This window comes from Saccoglossus kowalevskii, chromosome 9 (assembly GCF_978046115.1).
Source record: "Saccoglossus kowalevskii chromosome 9, keSacKowa6.1, whole genome shotgun sequence".
Lineage (NCBI taxonomy): Eukaryota > Metazoa > Hemichordata > Enteropneusta > Harrimaniidae > Saccoglossus > Saccoglossus kowalevskii.
Window position 1 is genome coordinate 17,272,526 of NC_140649.1, and position 22,320 is coordinate 17,294,845.

At 36.7% G+C, this 22,320-nt stretch overlaps 1 protein-coding gene across 1 annotated transcript in view; it reads left to right on the plus strand.

Moving 5' to 3' along the window:
- The first annotated feature begins 1,579 nt into the window (after positions 1 to 1,579).
- LOC100373637 (uncharacterized) overlaps positions 1,580 to 22,320 on the plus strand; it is a 30,653-nt gene continuing 9,912 nt past the window's right edge. Inside the window, exons 1-11 of the mRNA XM_085503230.1 lie at positions 1,580 to 1,612; positions 3,592 to 3,636; positions 4,664 to 4,801; positions 6,569 to 6,664; positions 8,947 to 8,991; positions 9,326 to 9,451; positions 14,865 to 14,924; positions 15,629 to 15,865; positions 17,210 to 17,379; positions 19,768 to 19,924; positions 20,864 to 21,040. Of these exons, the coding sequence (XP_085359356.1) occupies positions 1,580 to 1,612; positions 3,592 to 3,636; positions 4,664 to 4,801; positions 6,569 to 6,664; positions 8,947 to 8,991; positions 9,326 to 9,451; positions 14,865 to 14,924; positions 15,629 to 15,865; positions 17,210 to 17,379; positions 19,768 to 19,924; positions 20,864 to 21,040 (1,284 nt within the window). The remainder of the gene's footprint in view (positions 1,613 to 3,591; positions 3,637 to 4,663; positions 4,802 to 6,568; positions 6,665 to 8,946; positions 8,992 to 9,325; positions 9,452 to 14,864; positions 14,925 to 15,628; positions 15,866 to 17,209; positions 17,380 to 19,767; positions 19,925 to 20,863; positions 21,041 to 22,320) is intronic.

Below are 22,320 nucleotides of genomic sequence, written 5' to 3' on the forward strand. Positions count from 1 at the left end.
TTTGTATTTGTTGTTTTTGTTTTTGCATTGTATCCATTATCATCCATTTCATTGGATGTTAAATAAGTACATTGTAAAATAAATAAATAAAATTAACGTAGAATGACAATAACACGTTGGGTTTAAGAACACATAATATGGTAAATAACGCGCTTTCAAAAAATAATATATTGGACATAACATAATTAATTCAAAACATGCTCAATATACCCTAAACCCATACGATCGCAGAAACCCTAAACTGACTAAACCCATTTAATGAGCAGTAATCCTGAACCCACATAATGCACACGTATTGTATATTTCTCAAGTTAGCCTTGGAGATTAGGGATAAAGACATACTCTGGACAAAGACTACTTTACAATAGAACGAATAGACATTACACTGGATTTGTATTGACGTATATAAATATCGTGGCGCCGGTTTTTAAAAAGTTTCAATATTTCTTCATCTGAACCCCGTTTCTTCCGGGTTCTGTCTCAGTTAAATTTAGAATTAGTCTTTCTATGAACAAAGTACCAAAACATGTGAGTTGGAAAGAGTGTATTAAATAAATTTGGAAATTTAGCAGATCTCCCAACTGAGAGCGAGTGTACTTGTGTCGCTCGTCTAGAAAACTATAAACGTGAGATAAACTGACAAGTAAATACAATTCGGAATTTAATTTCACTGTCGACGTCGTGGTAGTCGATTTGAATTATTTTCCAATGTTTTCGACCATATCCATGGGTGGGTTAAATTACCAACATTTAGACTTATCCGTCACCATCAATAGTTGAGCGACAACATAACAACATCCGACTTGCTTGACAGATTTTGTGACCAACTCTCACAATCCTATGAGAGAGAAAGAGAGCAGTGTGTTAAACCTTGGTCAACTTTACATTATGCACATCATTAGCGAGTGCCTTACAATGTTATATTTAATTTAACAGCTGATTATTATTAATGAAGGCTCGAGCGGCTTTTTATGGAAATTTATGAAATATTTATAATACATTTAACCATGGTGATCCTTATCAGTGGCCGGATGTATCGCCATGCATGAATAAATGCGTTTTTTAGTTGTTTGAAAGGTTTTGCGTTAATAATGCAAAAACTGGTCTCAATATTAGTTCATTTTTTTGTTCCTGAACTTTGTAGCGCAGTTGTGCCAGGGTATTTGTAAGATGCAAACATTCAGTTATGTACTAAAAAAAAAATCAATTGTCAAAAAAAAAAAAAAAACGTTTATTCCGTTCACACATATTTGCTCTAAGACTGTAAAAAAAGCCGTAGATCACACAAGTATCATAAGTGGCTACCGGTAAAACTATAAGTCCGTCAAACAAATACATAAATTATTAATGCTTGGCTGGTTATTTTCGCCATAAACATGCATGATTTAAATTGCCATGAGCTGTGATCTGTTCAATTAAGTTTGACTGTTGAGGGGCATACGATGGTCTACCTCCCCCAAGACAAAATGATATAGGTCGTGACCCATCGTACTTGTGAACTGTACCACAGAGGGACTGACTACTAAGTATACTAATCGAAGTCCAGATGCATTGTGGGTATAAATATTAAAAAAACAAGATGGCGGCCCTGGCGGCGACTCCTACATCTCTGGTAAGTACACTTCTGTATAATGTATGTCATTGCGTGATGATGTTTATATTAGTATTTTTCTTTGAGTCTCAATATACGTATAGTGTGAATTATATGACGAATTCAATATTCGAATCGATTTTAATAATACTAATATCTTAATATTGTCTTAATTTTGATCGCTCCATCCCCGCCCCGGCTCGATCCTCTCTTCCGGCGTCGTCTAATCTTCCGAGTAATCTGATGTCCAACAGAACTATCTACCATATTCTGGTGAACGTCTATGGATTTGCTGTTTATGGCAAACATTTCTGTAATGTCGCATCCGACGAAGGTGCAGTTACCGACAATGATGTCATGCGAAGATATAGTGTGTCACCCAGGGCGCACCTATTGTGAAATGGGGGGGGGGGACAATGTTTATTATGTGAAAAATGTTTTAGCCACATATACCTAATAAAAAAATTTTAATTTTTAGACTACAATTCTATCACGTTATATTGTTAATGTTATGTCATTTCTCTCGCTCTCTTAACCCATGGCAATTGTTTTCCCCTTAAAATCTCTCCTAGTGGCAGTATGATGGGAAAATAGAGTTTGTTTTTGCTTTCCGTCATCACGCGTGTTAGTTTGAAACATGCATGTTTTTGGCCATTTTGCATACAGAATTTTTTTTACACATGGTAGAATGCAGATGTTTTTTTGTTTCTGAGGATGTTTTGCTGCTCTAAATCAAACTTATATCTCATTATTGTGATATTATATAATCTTAATACAAAAAAAAAACGGCATCATTTTTCAGTTTTGCTGTGACACAACGAGTTGTGCTAACTCACTGTCACATCATTGACACAACAGAAAATCGTACATTGATATACTAGTACTGATCTTGAAAAAAATCTTACTAAAATTATGGAATTTGTAATTTGGTAAAATAAAATTCACATTTTGTAATCACAATAAGTATAAAAATGAAGGGAATCACGGGCCAAGACATTTTTGTTTGTGCCTCAAGTCACCCATACGGTCACATACAAGACCAACCTGTTGGTCAACAGTCAACAAGCAGACTCAACTTAATTTTGAGTTCTTGCTAGAGGACACCCTGGTGATTATGTATCTTTATGTGATGACTATTTTCTCACAATAATTCTTGGTTTGTGATTTGTGAAAATGTCACCTGGTCATAAAAAACGGAGTCGTAGCATAGTATTGATAAATATTAGACAAATTATAGTTTGAGTATAAGCTTGCAAAACAGATCATCTTCATTTAATCAAAACTATACATTTCGTGCATGGAGAGAACTTGTTCAGTTCTAAACAAAATGAATTATTAAACAAAAAACATTATTTTTGGTGTCAATTTTTGCTGTGTTTCACACAAATTTTTCTTTGTTTTTTTTACACCTTTGACTTACCGATATAACAAATCAGAAATTATGTTCATTGAGTCTGGAATAAACAAAAATATTTGAAAAAATTACATAATAATCACAGGGAACCCAAGATCTATGATCCACTGTATGCAGTCTCTATGAGGGATGGTATCGGCTGGTATCTAGTGTAAGAAATAGACAAGGGATGAAGGCTCCAGTGAGCTCATATTTTTTAAACTGGAAAAAACCGACGAACAGAATGAAAAATAAAATCTATAAAAAAAAATAAAAAAAAAAAGGTTGAAGAATATTAGTTGCTCTTTCAAATTTGGCCAAAACCTTACCTATATTTTACTGATATCTGCAGAATAAATCAAGAAAACTACACAAATTGACTTCATTTATGAATAATTAACGGTTGGCCCCGAAAGCACAGTTGGAGGCATGGTCTATTCAGAATGTGTCAACAACCAATCATAAAACTGGTCAAGGTGTAAAGTCAAATTGATTTTCTGAAATTGCTCAACATTTATTTGTTGTTGAATTTTGTTTAGTTATAACAGGACATTGACCTTTCATTTTGTGCTTATACTGATTATATTTATATGAATTTTTTTTTCAGATTGTTGGTAATTATTTTGATGTTTATGAATCTCTGTATAAACAAGTAAGTTATGAATTACAGTGATAACTATAGTGAAGGGTTGAATGTTTACACAACAGGTGTTGGCTTACATAGTTGGATTTTGTTCAAAATTCACACATACACTGATCAAACAACAATATTTACTCAAATTACTTTATGTTTTAATGTCTAACCAAAATACTTGTACATTTACCATAGTTAATTAATTGTTAATCTGAAAAGCAAATTTAATTTGATTAGCAGCTGTATTGCCTATGTTATAAGTCCTAATGCATGACCTCTTAAAAGGTCACACATCCTAGTTCTTCAGGGGGTAGAACTTCAATGAGAATTTCTTAATTATTAACCCTCAAAAGTGCATGCAGTTTACATTGAAGTTTAACATATGAAATTGACAATTATTGCTCTTATACCCCCAACAATACCCCCAGAAAAATACCAGCATGTTTGATATTTAAAAGTCATGCATAAGGCCCATTGGAAGCAGTGAAGTAATATCTGTCATTTACAAAATAATTCAGTTCTCAATATCAAGTACAAAAGCTTCTTGTAAATTGCTGAAATTAATCATTGCTGTAGAATCTTTTGTTGCTGTGTTATCAGCATCTTAAGGAGGTCATCAAGTCACCAGATTTTTTGTAGGTAATCTGAAGATAACCTTATCACGAAATCAAAATTCAACATAAGACAATTCCCCTAAAGATTGGTCAGTGATGTGGTCTGTGATGTACATCATTGACTCGTTTACTCCTAGATTACCTCCTTCAATATTTATAGAATGACACTTTATCTCTATATATTGCTGTGTGCGTTTGAACAGTATGTACATGTACTTTCCAGATTAGCTGTGTTTAGAGTGCACCCTAGACAGCAGTGCAAGATCAGATTTTAGTTTGTACAAATAAATACTAACATGGTCACAGGTTTCATTACACTTAACTCAACAACATCATAACTACTAATGAACTAATTTACTTAAGAGTGCAATACATTTACTGCTAGTTCTGTCTTTATTTATACTCTCATTTTTAAAATTAAACTCTCACAGGTTGATATTATGGGAACTGGTAGAATAGGTGCTATTGACGCTGCTGCATATTTAAAGAAGTCAGGTTTAAAAGAGACAGTATTACATAAAATATGGGAATTATCTGATCCTGCTGGTAAAGGATTCTTAGACAAGCAGGTATGTTTACTATCGACCTCGGACCACAAAAGCTGTATCCAGTCCATAATGGTTTTATCATATACTCAAGGATTTGTTTAAACAAGGGAACAGGGGCTCATCGCCCTCGTGCCATGGCCATGTGCCCCCTTACCCTTGGGAGCAGATCCTCTGGCAACCATAAAATTCTGATTGACCAGGGATCACATGTGACCACAGTCTTCAACTGTGACCTGTCTGATAGTAATTTTGGCACTATCTCTCCCACTTGGTGGCGCCGCTGAATTGCAGTGCTCCCTCTAGCAGTTTTTTTCTAGAAAAAACTCTAATATACCTCATAGGTGTAATTACAATTTTACCATGATATGACCTTAAACATGTGACTTAATTTAGAATGACACATTTTGTTTTGATTGATGAAAATTGGACGTGATACAGAGAATTATTGCCAGGTGTGGGGGCGCACTTCCCATAATGTTACAAGACCGGTCAATACTTAATAGGTATATGATAACACGGAATCTATGGATAACTGATAACTTTGCTTTTCTTACAAATCCATGAGTACCATATTGGATGAATGTCAATTCACACTCACACACTGTCAAGCATAAATTCAACTCTGTATTTATTATATGCACAATATAAATCAAGTACATTTGTATTAGAGGATTTTATGATGACATGGGTTACGTTATCACACAATAATGTAAATCTCTATTCACAAATTAATTCATAGAAACAAAAAGTCTCCAAATTTAACTAAATTTGTTTAGTTCTGATGGTGGTGATTTATAACAATATTACTGACCCCCCCCCCCCCCCCACACACACACACAATTGGAGAACAGTATAGATGTCATAAGGAGTTCAGCTTCACCTCGTACATTATCTTGCCATAGATCATATCTCCTCATCAAATAGGATTCTGTAGGGGATTCATTAATATTTAAATAGAGAATTTATTATTGTTGTTATGATATACCATTAATATGTGATAGATGCTTAGTCTGGGCTTATCCTGTCTATTTTGTTTTCCATTCAAAAACCAAACACTGTGTAGTGTAGCTGTCGCCCTGGAACATGGTAGTATTTATCACTCTATACTGAGACACATTGATTATACTCGATCAATAGGTTATTTTCTGTTCAACTGCGAGATCTAGCGAGTTGCGTGGAAGACGCACACTGAATGTGGGATGCAAAAATCAAATGATTTGATTTTGCACTTGAATTTCTTTATTTCATAGCTCACATCGAAAGGCCGATCTTTGACAAGGGAATATTACGTTTGAATACCCTTACTTCATCGAAATTGACCATCATCAAATGTGTACAGCACATTATTAAGCATGGAAATATCCCCCAAAAACTTTCGCGTTTGTCGAATCCCACGCGATGTTTGTCACCACTACAACGCATGTCCTTTGTATGTCCTGTTATTACGTTCGATTTCACGCATAACGCAAGATCTCGCAGCGAACAGAAAATGGTCTATCGTAAACAAATGTTGAGGTTGATACATTCTTCATGCGAAGTGTGTTATTTTAGTTTGTTAATATTTTTATGTTTTAGTTTTTGTCTCACAGTCCCTGCAGCAATGGGAATTTTGTATGGTTTTTTATTTACAAATTTCCAATGTAAATGTTATGCAGATGTAGGGCCTGTGGTATACAGTAATACAAAGTACAGCACTAATGTAATGTCCAAATATGGGCAATGATGTGACATACCTTGGTTACCAATAATATTACTAACTGAATCATTTGGGCATGTTGTATCTTCCAGGGCTTTTTTGTTGCTCTAAAATTAATTGCTTTATCTCAGAATGGTGAAGAAGCTAGTATATCAAATATTAATCTTTCTGTTCCACCCCCAAATATGGTAAGTGTATTTTATAAATTGAAATATAACAATGAGCGACTTTGTTTGCTGATGCTTTGATCGGTCCTGATTGATGCTGGGATATGTGCATTAAATTACTATGATGCTGATATGATAAGAAGACAACATGCATTTTATTTTACCATTACCATTAGCAGATTGTATGTAGATGTATGGGAACTGTTGCTTGCCGCGCAAATATTTATCAATAAGATACCTACTGTTATATGTGAAATGTAATGAACACCTTGCTTTTCTTTGTTTTGTTTTTCGTTCTTTTCACTGTTTTACCTAATTTACGCCTTATGCATTTATTGTATTTTGAAACATAGTTTATTCTCACATGATAGTGTTAGTTACATGTACTGTAAAATGGTTAATTATTCACTGGGTTATAATTTTGCTTATTTCGCTGACTGGAAAATGCGCTAAATTAAAACCCAGTGAATATGTAAAATTTAGCATAGAACTCATTATCTAAATGATAAAACCGTGAATTTAAAACCCACTGAATATACCTGAAGTGGTAAATCAGCGAAATTTAAACCCAGTGAAAATTAGTCATTTTACAGTACCTTAGAAAACTCAGCAATTTGGCTGACCAGCAAGAATCAAATATTTCCATTTCCACCTCCAGAGGGCTCCCTCTACCAAAAACATGTGGCCTTAGATGGAATAAATTTGTTTTTTTGCACTTGGGTGACCAGCAATAGAGGAAAAGTTGCTGAGACCTTGGATGCCAATATTGCTGTTTGGGGTCTTAACAAGCCAGCTCTTACTATGACAGACAGGTTGTCTAATCCCACTGAGTGTTTACAAAAACGTAGATCACATCATATTGATCCTTCTGGGCTGTGTTTCTAGAGAACTAGCATATGTAGACATTTTAATTAAATTGTAATAAATGTATGAGACCAGTGAAGTCACAAATAATATAAAAGAGATATCCTGAAATCCACCACTAGAGGGCAGTCAATTAGTTCAAATTTTTTAAGAGAGAAAGTTGTAGATATTTTTATGGTACAACGATTTAATTGGGCCTACCTATACCGGAATTAGCCTACCTACACTGGAATTAGCCTACCTACACTGGAATTAGCCTACCTATACCGGAATTAGCCTACCTACACTGTAATTAGCCTACCTATACCGGAATTAGCCTACCTACACTGTAATTAGCCTACCTATACTGGAATTAGCCTACCTATACTGGAATTAGCATGCCTATATTGAAATTAGCCTACCTACACTGGAATTAGCCTACCTATACCAGAATTAGCCTACCTATACTGGAATTAGCCTACCTACACTGGAATTAGCCTACCTACACTGTAAGCCTACCTATACCGGAATTAGCCTACCTATACTGGAATTAGCCTACCTATATTGAAATTAGCCTACCTACACTGTAATTAGCCTACCTATACCGGAATTAGCCTACCTACACTGTAATTAGCCTACCTATACTGGAATTAGCCTACCTATACTGGAATTAGCATGCCTATATTGAAATTAGCCTACCTACACTGGAATTAGCCTACCTATACCAGAATTAGCCTACCTATACTGGAATTAGCCTGCCTACACTGGAATTAGCCTACCTACACTGTAAGCCTACCTATACCGGAATTAGCCTACCTATACTGGAATTAGCCTACCTATATTGAAATTAGCTTACCTACACTGGAATTAGCCTACCTATACTGTAATTAGCCTACCTACACTGTAATTAGCCTACCTATACTGGAATTAGCCTACCTATACCAGAATTAGCCTACCTATACTGGAATTAGCCTACCTATACCAGAATTAGCCTGTCTACACTGGAATTAGCCTACCTTCACTGAAATTAGCCTACCTACACTGGAATTAGCCTATCACACTGGAATTAGCCTACCTATACTGGTAATAGCCTAACTACACTGGAATTAGCCTACCTATATTGTAATTAGCCTACCTACTCTACTACTTACACATGGATTAGCTATCTATATTATAATTAGCCTACCTATATTGGAATTAGCCTATCTATATCTATATCTGAATTAGCTTACTTATGCTGGAATTAGCCTGTCTATCTATCTCAACTATTTCATAACCAGGGTTCAATACGTGGACCCAAATTACTATCAGGTGTCTCACTTTCTAGACATATATTTACATTCACATACAGATACACTCAAACTGCTGTCAACTGCCCTTCAATTTATGTTGACTGCTTCTTGAACAGAATTGTTTTTGTTTACATATATGTAACATAATTTCTTGTTGTTTTTTTTCAGTATGGAGGGACCGGTGTATCAGATCCTTCACATTGGTCTGTGACAGTAAGTCAAATCTCAATTATATATTGGCATCTGTCTGTATGTCAGTATGCATTGGTTGATTTGATTATTTTCAGCCATTTCAGTCTTTAAAAACTTGAATCATAACACATAACGTGAACTGTTTTTCAGTCATGCCTGCATTGAAGTCAACTTACAACATTACATATGTGTTATTGATACTCATTGTTTTTTTTCACAGTTAAATTCAAAATGGCTGATTGGTGGCCATTGTTTTGTTTTTTTTCTAAGCTTTCTACCTCTTTTTCTGGTGTTCTTTGACTGTTTTGACAATTATTAACTTAAAAATGACTTCTTTCATTATTTTTCATCACAGCCACAAGATAAAATTAAATTTGATGGTATATTTGATGGATTATTACCAATAAATGGTCTGCTATCTGGTGACAAATGTAAACCTGTCTTTATGAATTCCAATTTGCCTGTTGATATACTTAGCAAGGTGAGTACTGTGACATTTGAGTTAGCATTGTGACAGTGAAGTTAGTACTCTGACAGTAGAACAGTAGCGTTAGTATGTGACAGTATAGTTAGCACTGTGACAGTAGAGTTAGTATGTGACAGTATATTTAGCACTGTGACATTGGAGTTAGTACTGTGAAAGTGGATTTAGTACTGTGAAAGTGGAGTTAGTACTGTGACAGTAGAACAGTAGAGTTAGTATGTGACAGTATAGTTAGCACTGTGACATTGGAGTTAGTACTGTGAAAGTGCATCTAGCACTGTGAAAGTGCATCTAGCACTGTGAAAGTGGAGTTAGTACTGTGAAAGTGGAGTTAGTACTGTGAAAGTGGAGTTAGTACTGTGACAGTAGAGTTAGTACTGTGACAGTTTAGTTAGCACTGTGACAGTGGAGTTAGCACTGTGACATTGGAGTTAGTACTGTGAAAGTGGATTTAGCACTGTGAAAGTGGAGTTAGTACTGTGAAAGTGGAGTTAGTACTGTGACATTGGAGTTAGCACTGTGACAGTGGAGTTAGTACTGTGACATTGGAGTTAGTACTGTGAAAGTGGATTTAGCACTGTGACAGTGGAGTTAGCACTGTGACAGTGGAGTTAGCACTGTGACAGTGGAGTTAGCACTGTGACATTGGAGTTAGCACTGTGACATTGGAGTTAGCACTGTGACATTGGAGTTAGTACTGTGAAAGTGGATTTAGTACTGTGACAGTGGAGTTAGCACTGTGACAGTGGAGTTAGCACTGTGACAGTGGAGTTAGCACTGTGACATTGGAGTTAGTACTGTGAAAGTGGATTTAGTACTGTGAAAGTGGAGTTAGCACTGTGACAGTGGAGTTAGCACTGTGACAGTGGAGTTAGCACTGTGACAGTGGAGTTAGCACTGTGACATTGGAGTTAGTACTGTGACAGTGGAATTAGCACTGTGAAAGTGGATTTAGCACTGTGAAAGTGGAGTTAGTACTGTGAAAGTAGAGTTAGTACTGTGAAAGTAGAGTTAGTACTGTGAAAGTAGAGTTAGTACTGTGAAAGTAGAGTTAGTACTGTGACAGTAGAGTTAGCACTGTGACATTGGACTTAGCACTGTGACATTGGACTTGGAGTTAGCACTGTGACAGTGGAGTTAGCACTGTGACAGTGGAGTTAGACTGTGACAGTGGAGTTAGTACTCTGACAGTAGAACAGTAGCGTTAGTATGTGACAGTTTAGTTAGCACTGTGACAGTAGAGTTAGTATGTGACAGTATATTTAGCACTGTGACATTGGAGTTAGTACTGTGAAAGTGGATTTAGTACTGTGAAAGTGGAGTTAGTACTGTGACAGTAGAACAGTAGAGTTAGTATGTGACAGTATAGTTAGCACTGTGACATTGGAGTTAGTACTGTGAAAGTGCATCTAGCACTGTGAAAGTGGAGTTAGTACTGTGAAAGTGCATCTAGCACTGTGAAAGTGGAGTTAGTACTGTGAAAGTGGAGTTAGTACTGTGAAAGTGGAGTTAGTACTGTGACAGTAGAGTTAGTACTGTGACAGTAGAGTTAGTTCTGTGACAGTTTAGTTAGCACTGTGACAGTGGAGTTAGCACTGTGACATTGGAGTTAGTACTGTGAAAGTGGATTTAGCACTGAAAGTGGAGTTAGTACTGTGAAAGTGGAGTTAGTACTGTGACATTGGAGTTAGCACTGTGACAGTGGAGTTAGTACTGTGACATTGGAGTTAGTACTGTGAAAGTGGATTTAGCACTGTGACAGTGGAGTTAGCACTGTGACAGTGGAGTTAGCACTGTGACAGTGGAGTTAGCACTGTGACAGTGGAGTTAGCACTGTGACAGTGGAGTTAGCACTGTGACATTGGAGTTAGCACTGTGACATTGGAGTTAGTACTGTGAAAGTGGATTTAGTACTGTGACAGTGGAGTTAGCACTGTGACAGTGGAGTTAGCACTGTGACAGTGGAGTTAGCACTGTGACAGTGGAGTTAGCACTGTGACATTGGAGTTAGTACTGTGAAAGTGGATTTAGTACTGTGAAAGTGGATTTAGCACTGTGACAGTGGAGTTAGCACTGTGACAGTGGAGTTAGCACTGTGACAGTGGAGTTAGCACTGTGACATTGGAGTTAGTACTGTGACAGTGGATTTAGCACTGTGAAAGTGGATTTAGCACTGTGAAAGTGGAGTTAGTACTGTGAAAGTAGAGTTAGTACTGTGAAAGTAGAGTTAGTACTGTGAAAGTAGAGTTAGCACTGTGACAGTGGAGTTAGCACTGTGACATTGGACTTAGCACTGTGACATTGGAGTTAGCACTGTGACATTGGAGTTAGCACTGTGACAGTGGAGTTAGCACTGTGACAGTGGAGTTAGACTGTGACATTGGAGTTAGCACTGTGACAGTGGAGTTAGCACTGTGACATTGGAGTTAGTACTGTGACAGTGGAATTAGCACTGTGAAAGTGGATTTAGCACTGTGAAAGTGGAGTTAGTACTGTGAAAGTAGAGTTAGTACTGTGAAAGTAGAGTTAGTACTGTGAAAGTAGAGTTAGTACTGTGAAAGTAGAGTTAGTACTGTGACAGTAGAGTTAGCACTGTGACATTGGACTTAGCACTGTGACATTGGACTTGGAGTTAGCACTGTGACAGTGGAGTTAGCACTGTGACAGTGGAGTTAGACTGTGACAGTGGAGTTAGTACTGTGACAGTGGATTTAGCACTGTGAAAGTGGATTTAGCACTGTGAAAGTGGAGTTAGTACTGTGAAAGTAGAGTTAGTACTGTGAAAGTGGATTTAGCACTGTGACAGTGGAGTTAGCACTGTGACAGTGGAGTTAGCACTGTGACAGTGGAGTTAGCACTGTGACATTGGAGTTAGTACTGTGACAGTGGATTTAGCACTGTGAAAGTGGATTTAGCACTGTGAAAGTGGAGTTAGTACTGTGAAAGTAGAGTTAGTACTGTGAAAGTAGAGTTAGTACTGTGAAAGTAGAGTTAGCACTGTGACAGTGGAGTTAGCACTGTGACATTGGACTTAGCACTGTGACATTGGAGTTAGCACTGTGACATTGGAGTTAGCACTGTGACAGTGGAGTTAGCACTGTGACAGTGGAGTTAGACTGTGACATTGGAGTTAGCACTGTGACAGTGGAGTTAGCACTGTGACATTGGAGTTAGTACTGTGACAGTGGAATTAGCACTGTGAAAGTGGATTTAGCACTGTGAAAGTGGAGTTAGTACTGTGAAAGTAGAGTTAGTACTGTGAAAGTAGAGTTAGTACTGTGAAAGTAGAGTTAGTACTGTGAAAGTAGAGTTAGTACTGTGACAGTAGAGTTAGCACTGTGACATTGGACTTAGCACTGTGACATTGGACTTGGAGTTAGCACTGTGACAGTGGAGTTAGCACTGTGACAGTGGAGTTAGACTGTGACAGTGGAGTTAGTACTCTGACAGTAGAACAGTAGCGTTAGTATGTGACAGTTTAGTTAGCACTGTGACAGTAGAGTTAGTATGTGACAGTATATTTAGCACTGTGACATTGGAGTTAGTACTGTGAAAGTGGATTTAGTACTGTGAAAGTGGAGTTAGTACTGTGACAGTAGAACAGTAGAGTTAGTATGTGACAGTATAGTTAGCACTGTGACATTGGAGTTAGTACTGTGAAAGTGCATCTAGCACTGTGAAAGTGGAGTTAGTACTGTGAAAGTGCATCTAGCACTGTGAAAGTGGAGTTAGTACTGTGAAAGTGGAGTTAGTACTGTGAAAGTGGAGTTAGTACTGTGACAGTAGAGTTAGTACTGTGACAGTAGAGTTAGTTCTGTGACAGTTTAGTTAGCACTGTGACAGTGGAGTTAGCACTGTGACATTGGAGTTAGTACTGTGAAAGTGGATTTAGCACTGAAAGTGGAGTTAGTACTGTGAAAGTGGAGTTAGTACTGTGACATTGGAGTTAGCACTGTGACAGTGGAGTTAGTACTGTGACATTGGAGTTAGTACTGTGAAAGTGGATTTAGCACTGTGACAGTGGAGTTAGCACTGTGACAGTGGAGTTAGCACTGTGACAGTGGAGTTAGCACTGTGACAGTGGAGTTAGCACTGTGACAGTGGAGTTAGCACTGTGACATTGGAGTTAGCACTGTGACATTGGAGTTAGTACTGTGAAAGTGGATTTAGTACTGTGACAGTGGAGTTAGCACTGTGACAGTGGAGTTAGCACTGTGACAGTGGAGTTAGCACTGTGACAGTGGAGTTAGCACTGTGACATTGGAGTTAGTACTGTGAAAGTGGATTTAGTACTGTGAAAGTGGATTTAGCACTGTGACAGTGGAGTTAGCACTGTGACAGTGGAGTTAGCACTGTGACAGTGGAGTTAGCACTGTGACATTGGAGTTAGTACTGTGACAGTGGAATTAGCACTGTGAAAGTGGATTTAGCACTGTGAAAGTGGAGTTAGTACTGTGAAAGTAGAGTTAGTACTGTGAAAGTAGAGTTAGTACTGTGAAAGTAGAGTTAGTACTGTGAAAGTAGAGTTAGCACTGTGACAGTGGAGTTAGCACTGTGACATTGGACTTAGCACTGTGACATTGGAGTTAGCACTGTGACATTGGAGTTAGCACTGTGACAGTGGAGTTAGCACTGTGACAGTGGAGTTAGACTGTGACATTGGAGTTAGTACTGTGACAGTGGAGTTAGACTGTGACAGTGGAGTTAGCACTGTGACAGTGGAGTTAGCACTGTGACAGTGGAGTTAGCACTGTGACATTGGAGTTAGCACTGTGAAAGTGGATTTAGCACTGTAAAAGTGGAGTTAGTACTGTGAAAGTAGAGTTAGTACTGTGAAAGTAGAGTTAGTACTGTGACAGTAGAGTTAGCACTGTGACAGTGGAGTTAGCACTGTGACATTGGACTTAGCACTGTGACATTGGACTTAGCACTGTGACAGTGGAGTTAGCACTGTGACAGTGGAGTTAGACTGTGACATTGGAGTTAGTACTGTGACAGTGGAGTTAGACTGTGACAGTGGAGTTAGACTGTGACAGTGGAGTTAGCACTGTGACAGTGGAGTTAGCACTGTGACAGTGGAGTTAGCACTGTGAAAGTGGAGTTAGCACTGTGACAATGGAGTTAGCACTGTGACAGTGGATTTAGTACTGTGACAATAGAGTTAGCACTGTGACAGTGGAGTTAGCACTGTGAAAGTGGAGTTAGCACTGTGAAAGTGGAGTTTGTACTGTGAAAGTGGAGTTAGCACTGTGACAATAGAGTTAGCACTGTGACAGTGGAGTTAGCACTGTGACAGTGGAGTTAGCACTGTGACAGTGGAGTTAGCACTGTGACATTGGAGTTAGCACTGTGACAGTGGAGTCATGTCTAATATAGAAAGCACTGATTTTATTAATATTTTACTGTTCAGGTATGGGATCTGAGTGATATAGACAATGACGGCTATTTGGATAAAGATGAATTCTCTGTGGTAAGATATTGGATTCATCATCATCATAATCAGGTCAACATTTGGATTTTCAGTTGCCTTTAAACCTACCAAGCTGGTACCATGGGTCACTCTTTCTTGGTTTTGTTTATTTCATGACAGTGACTGTGTACAAAAATGTTATTCTCAACCTGCAATAATGTTATGATATGTTTGAACTTTGGTTTGAGCTCTGTCAGATTTGTTTATTTTATCAAATTAAATTAAATTTTTAGTGAATATTTTTTGTCATGGGAACTACCAAGTATCTACTCAGTCTGTTTTGTTAGTTCTGTTTGGACACTGCCTGTAAACAGTAACCCATGGATTAACTTCTGTGCGTGCATGTATGCGTTTCCACCAGTCTGCCTAACATACCTGGACCGTTCAAACATCACACACACATCATATATCTTAGCTTACATTTGCATGTGCATTTGTTACATGATTCGATTCAAGATAGTCAAATGGTGGCCATTTAGTGCTAAAACTTCATTTGAATCAAACATTTTTGCTATTTTAATACCAGTTTTTGGGTGTGTATTGAAGGATTTTGTTAAAACTTGGCATACATACTTTGGAAATTAAAGGACCTAATGGACAGTCAGCCTACCTAATTAGCTTACCTATACTGGAATTAGCCTATCACAAAAAAAATTAAAACAAGATTCATCTAATCGTTAAAAATTATCTGTTTATTGATGTAGGCAATGTACTTAGTATACAGAGCATTAGAAAAAGAAGTAATTCCGTCTACCTTGCCGTTATCGCTGATACCATTGTCTAAAAGAAAGAAACCAGGTCCTGGACTTGTTGGTGGAGTCGCTGTGCTTCCTAGTGTACTTCCTCCTGCTGCTAGTCTACGCAGAAATACACCAACACCGCCTGGGAGTACAGGAAGTGTATCCCCATCAACGTTGTCACCACAACTCGGTTTAAAACATGTGAGTATACCGATATTTACATTGATTTAATTCTCTCCTGTGTGGAAGCAATTTCATGTGTATCTGTTTCATCTACCGTCATTGTTCGGGTCTGTATTCATTACCAAATGTTTTCCGTCTATCTGCACTCTATTCAAATACATGTAAAAGCATGTCAGCTGTGAATCAAAGCAGGGGGATGTTTGATAAAGTGTAGAGTATCTGATTTAAAGTTTGTAATCTTATAGTTAAGAAAGGAAGGAAGGAAATGAAAATAAAAATAGCTTCATGTATCAACAGTGTATTGTTTAGTTGCAAGTATGTCGATAACTGACAAGACTAAGTTAAGTATTATCAACTCATTAAGTCTTGGCTCAGTACTTTATTTCTCGCTAATTTAAACTCTTATTCAAAGTGTTACAGAAGAGATTATTACTTTAGGATTTATGCATATGTGCCTGGAGCCACAGTGTCCTCCAGCGCAGTGCTTTGTTTTACCGCCCCACTGGTTTGACACCATCACAGCCAGCATCCTGAATATCACAGTGGTTTAGTCACACTGTGACATTGCTGACTTTTTAAATCAAATTGTTAATTTTCTAATTGCTGAAAAACTCGTATGTAGTTGTACCAAGCCCTCAAAGTTATTTCTCAGACTTGCCATGTTAATTTTCTGTTACAATATATGATGTCATCAAATGCACAGCATTTTATTTTTGATCAAATCCTAATAATAACAATATTCTGGGATGACGGGATGATTTCTTTCAAACTTCTTAAATTTCATACTATGTTGAAATAGCATGTTATTAGTTATTTTTTTGGAGAAAGTCTAAAATCAGCTATTTGTGGATTCCCCTCCATGCATGCATGCCTGATTGAGTTCATGTGTCTGTCTTTTATACATGCTTCATGCTTTGCATACATTCTGCTGTATTGTTAGTTTCGCTGTCTTCGAATATGACCGAGCGGGGCTCATGGGTTGACTGGACCTGTCATTGTCTGTCCGTCAACTTTTTTTCAAGCGACTTCTTCTCCCAAACCCTAAGCTAGATCACCTTGCTATTTATAGCACAGCTACACAAAATGTACCTGTGCTACAGCTACTCTGTCAGATTTGTTGATTTCATGATATCACATCAAAATATCTATTTTTAGGGAATATTTTTGGTCAGAAATGATGATTTTTTTTCAACAATTTGGCATGAATATTCTTGACATGAACTTGACTCTGACTTACTAATTCATGAGACTATATGCAGGTGTCTATTTTCAATAACTATTTTTGTTTTGTTTTTTGTGCTCATTTTTGCATATTTTTGACTTTTATACTGACAATCAAATCTGATTCTCAATTAATTTCAGGCTCATTTGAAAACACCAGCAACGTGGGTTGTCTCCGCCCAAGATAAAGCTCATTATGATAATATATTCAAAAGATTGGATACTGATAATGATGGATTAGTGACTGGGGATGAAGTTAGGCAAACATTTCTCCAGTATTGTATTCCTCAGGCTTGTCTTGCCCATATATGGTGAGTTGTTCATATTATCCTGACCATATATGACAAGTTGCTCATATTGTCTTGCCCATATATGGTGAGTTGTTCATATTGACTTGCCCATATATGGTGAGTTGTTCATATTGTCTTGCCCATATATGGTGAGTTGTTCATATTGTCTTGCCCATATATGGTAAGTTGTTCATATTGTCTTACCCATATATAGTAAGTTGTTCATATTGTCTTGCCCATATATGGTAAGTTGTTCATATTGCCTTGCCCATATATGGTAAGTTGTTCATATTGACTTGACCATATATGGTAAGTTGTTCATATCAACTTGCCCATATATGGTAAGTTGTTCATATCGACTTGCCCATATATGGTAAGTTGTTCATATTGACTTGCCCATATATGGTAAGTTGTTCATATTGTCTTGCCCATATATGGTAAGTTATTCATCTTGTCTTGCCCATATATGGTGAGTTGTTCATCTTGTCTTGCCCATATATGGTGAGTTGTACATATTGACTTTACTACCATATATGGTAAGTTGTACATATTGTCTTGCCCATATGATAAGTTGTACATATTGACTTTACTACCATATATGGTAAGTTGTTCATATTGTCTTGCCCATATATGGTGAGTTGTTCATATTGTCTTGCCCCCATATATATAGTAAGTTGTTCATATTGACTTGCCCATATATGGTGAGTTGTTCATATTGTCTTACCCATATATAGTAAGTTGTTCATATTGTCTTGCCCATATATGGTAAGTTGTTCATATTGCCTTGCCCATATATGGTAAGTTGTTCATATTGCCTTGCCCATATATGGTAAGTTGTTCATATTGACTTGACCGTATATGGTAAGTTGTTCATATCGACTTGCCCATATATGGTAAGTTGTTCATATTGTCTTGCCCATATATGGTAAGTTATTCATCTTGTCTTGCCCATATATGGTGAGTTGTTCATCTTGTCTTGCCCATATATGGTGAGTTGTACATATTGACTTTACTACCATATATGGTAAGTTGTACATATTGTCTTGCCCATATGATAAGTTGTACATATTGACTTTACTACCATATATGGTAAGTTGTTCATATTGTCTTGCCCATATATGGTGAGTTGTTCATATTGTCTTGCCCCCATATATATAGTAAGTTGTTCATATTGACTTGCCCATATATGGTGAGTTGTTCATATTGTCTTACCCATATATAGTAAGTTGTTCATATTGTCTTGCCCATATATGGTAAGTTGTTCATATTGCCTTGCCCATATATGGTAAGTTGTTCATATTGCCTTGCCCATATATGGTAAGTTGTTCATATTGACTTGACCGTATATGGTAAGTTGTTCATATCGACTTGCCCATATATGGTAAGTTGTTCATATTGTCTTGCCCATATATGGTAAGTTATTCATCTTGTCTTGCCCATATATGGTGAGTTGTTCATCTTGTCTTGCCCATATATGGTGAGTTGTACATATTGACTTTACTACCATATATGGTAAGTTGTACATATTGTCTTGCCCATATGATAAGTTGTACATATTGACTTTACTACCATATATGGTAAGTTGTTCATATTGTCTTGCCCATATATGGTGAGTTGTTCATATTGTCTTGCCCCCATATATATAGTAAGTTGTTCATATTGACTTGCCCATATATGGTGAGTTGTTCATATTGTCTTACCCATATATAGTAAGTTGTTCATATTGTCTTGCCCATATATGGTAAGTTGTTCATATTGCCTTGCCCATATATGGTAAGTTGTTCATATTGCCTTGCCCATATATGGTAAGTTGTTCATATTGACTTGACCGTATATGGTAAGTTGTTCATATCGACTTGCCCATATATGGTAAGTTGTTCATATCGACTTGCCCATATATGGTAAGTTGTTCATATTGACTTGCCCATATATGTTAAGTTGTTCATATTGTCTTGCCCATATATGGTAAGTTATTCATCTTGTCTTGCCCATATATGGTGAGTTGTACATATTGACTTTACTACCATATATGGTAAGTTGTACATATTGTCTTGCCCATATATGATAAGTTGTACATATTGACTTTACTACCATATATGGTAAGTTGTACATATTGTCTTGCCCATATATGGTGAGTTGTTCATATTGTCTTGCCCCCATATATATATATATAGTAAGTTGTTCATATTGTCTTGCCCATATATGGTAAGTTGTTCATATTGTCTTGCCCATATATGGTAAATTGTTCATATTGACTTTACTACCATATATGGTAAGTTGTTCATATTGACTTTTCTACCATTTATGACAAGTTGTTCATATTGTCTTGACCATATATGGTGAGTTGTTCATATTGTATTACTTGCTGATGATTATAATTTATACGATAATTCTGTTTTTTTCGTGCAGGATGTTGTGTGATATGAAACAGATTGGTCGACTGAATGCTGAGCAGTTTGCTCTGGCACTGTATCTTTTAAGTCAGAAAGCTAATAATGGTGTTGATCCACCGCTGCAGCTAACTGGTGAAATGATTCCTCCATCTTCAAGACCCAAACCATTATCCGTAAGTCACTATTATTTATTACCTTATTTTCATCATAAAATTCATATACCGTAAAATCTGTATTAGAAGCCGCATCTCTAATAAAAGTCGCACCCATTCTTTTTGAACAATTGAGAACAAAAAATCCACGATTTTTCATGTGTGTAGATGTTCTAATAGAATCCGCTTCCTCTCTGTTGCATTGTACCATTTCAATAGAAACCACGGCTTCTAATACAGATTTTACTGTAATACACTGTAAATATAGTCACGTACGTCTTACACGGTATTTCAGATGCTGCATATTTATTTATAGAAATAAAAAAAAAAACATTTGTTGCTCAGATGGACCCAGTCGATGCTTAAAAATGCTCTAAAAAAAATTTTATGTTCAGTAAATATCCATCAAATAAAAGTTAAAAAATAGAACAAGTGACTTATTGGCCAAAATAGCTCTACTGTCCTACAAGAATATTGTGGTAGCCAAGTTGAGCAATGCATACCCATAAACGTGATTCTGGCTGTTGAGAACATATCAACATTAACTTCATCAAACAAATTGTTCACAAAATTAATGTACACCTCAAATATCAAAGCAATCATGTTGGTAGTGTTAAAGAACAATTAAAAGATATCATTTTTACCAGAAATTACAAAAACATTTGTCAAAAATTTAGAATTGAAGATATCATCACGAAATGTAATAAATCTGACAAAGGTCAACCCAAAGTACTTACTGTGGAATACTTTATTTTTGTGGAATTAATTTTCACAGAAAAGGCTTTTTGGGCATTTTGCTTGGAATTTATTTTCACTGATTTTTGATGAGTTTAATGTGACCTGTAGAAAAAAAAGTATATTCGCTGGATTTTATTTTCATGGAATCATCCCTTCAGCGAAAATAGCGAAAAAATATAGTACTCTACAGTATCCAACTTGACAACTTGTTTGTAATTGCAGGACGGAACTGGCAGCGGTAATGTCAGTGCAAGTAGCAGCATGGGAGATTTTTCTGCTATCAAAGAACTAGACAGTATCAGCAAAGATATTGACCAATTAGGACGAGAGAAATCGCAATTGCTGTTGGACATCAATCAGAAGGAGTCACTTAGTAAACAGAAAGAAGATGAAGTACAGGTTGGTATTGTGTAATGAAAACAGTTGTTGACAATTTGGTGTTCTAATTTCTGTGAAATTTGTTTTTATCAAGCAAATAAGTATGGTGCGGTGTTGGTTCAGCCATCCATGGAATGCTTGTCAAAGTCTGAACTGTTGGCTTGTTTTTTGGTGTTCATTGGTTGTAATATTTTGTATCAATGTGTTATCAATTGTGGTACTTAAAGCGCGGTGGTCATCGCGGAGCGCATGTTCGAATTTCATGTAAATAAACAATGTATTTTACACGCATTGTATACGTCGCTATGAGTCCCATACCGAACAGGACGCGGCACAACGCAATAGCTGTAATTATCTATCCTGTGTCATTCGTATCAATTTGTAATATCAATTACTTAAATGTGGGCACTAAAAGCATAGCTTATATACTTCATAATGACGTTGTCCATTAATTCACTTGCAAGTAAAAAAGATGTTGCAGGGTTGTCTTTATAGAAATCAAGGGATTACGGTACAAGATGACAACTTACCGGTGACCCTGAACAAAATGTCAAATATGTTACCATTTTGACGGTTTAAGGCTCTCTCTGATGGCCTCTCATTTCCCATAAACGTGTACGTTGTGCGTCATACTTTTCTATAGTCCCAAAGACCGATTTCAACAAAATGGTGACTACTTGACCCTTAGTCTTCACATCACATAACTTTGCCCATGCTATTGTTTAAAACAATATTTCGGTCAGATTTGGTAATTTGTATGTGATTATGTTTTGTACATATATGCTATTGCCTCTTTAAAGTACCATTAGTTATTAGCTAACTAGTGTCTGGTTAAATACAAATTTGTATTTTTATGGTAGTCATTGAACTGAAAATTGAGTTACCTTTCATTAGTTGGGACTATGTCAAGTGAGGTGTTTATGATTAGATACTCTGGGAGGGGAGATTGTAGAAAAACTGTGTAAGTTTTTTTTTCCCCTTCTCTTAGGTTTGAGTCACTCTGCTGGTTTCATTTTTCAAATCTGACTCTCTGAGTTTTTAGCCCTTAAAGGCAGGCATCTATAAAGCATGTTACAACATTATTATAGTTTGTAGTATGATATGCACATCAAAGTTATTCTCTGAAAGCAATCATAGAGTTGTTGGCGGGTCAGTTGTAACATGTGACATATTTGAAAGCCAGAATTTGTGTGGAATACCGGAGAAACAAAATGAGAGTTTGTCATGATTTTTTTTTTTTTTTAAATGTTTTTGTGCCAGGCGACAATTCCGGACATTGGATGTCACTGTTGTCTCTCCTG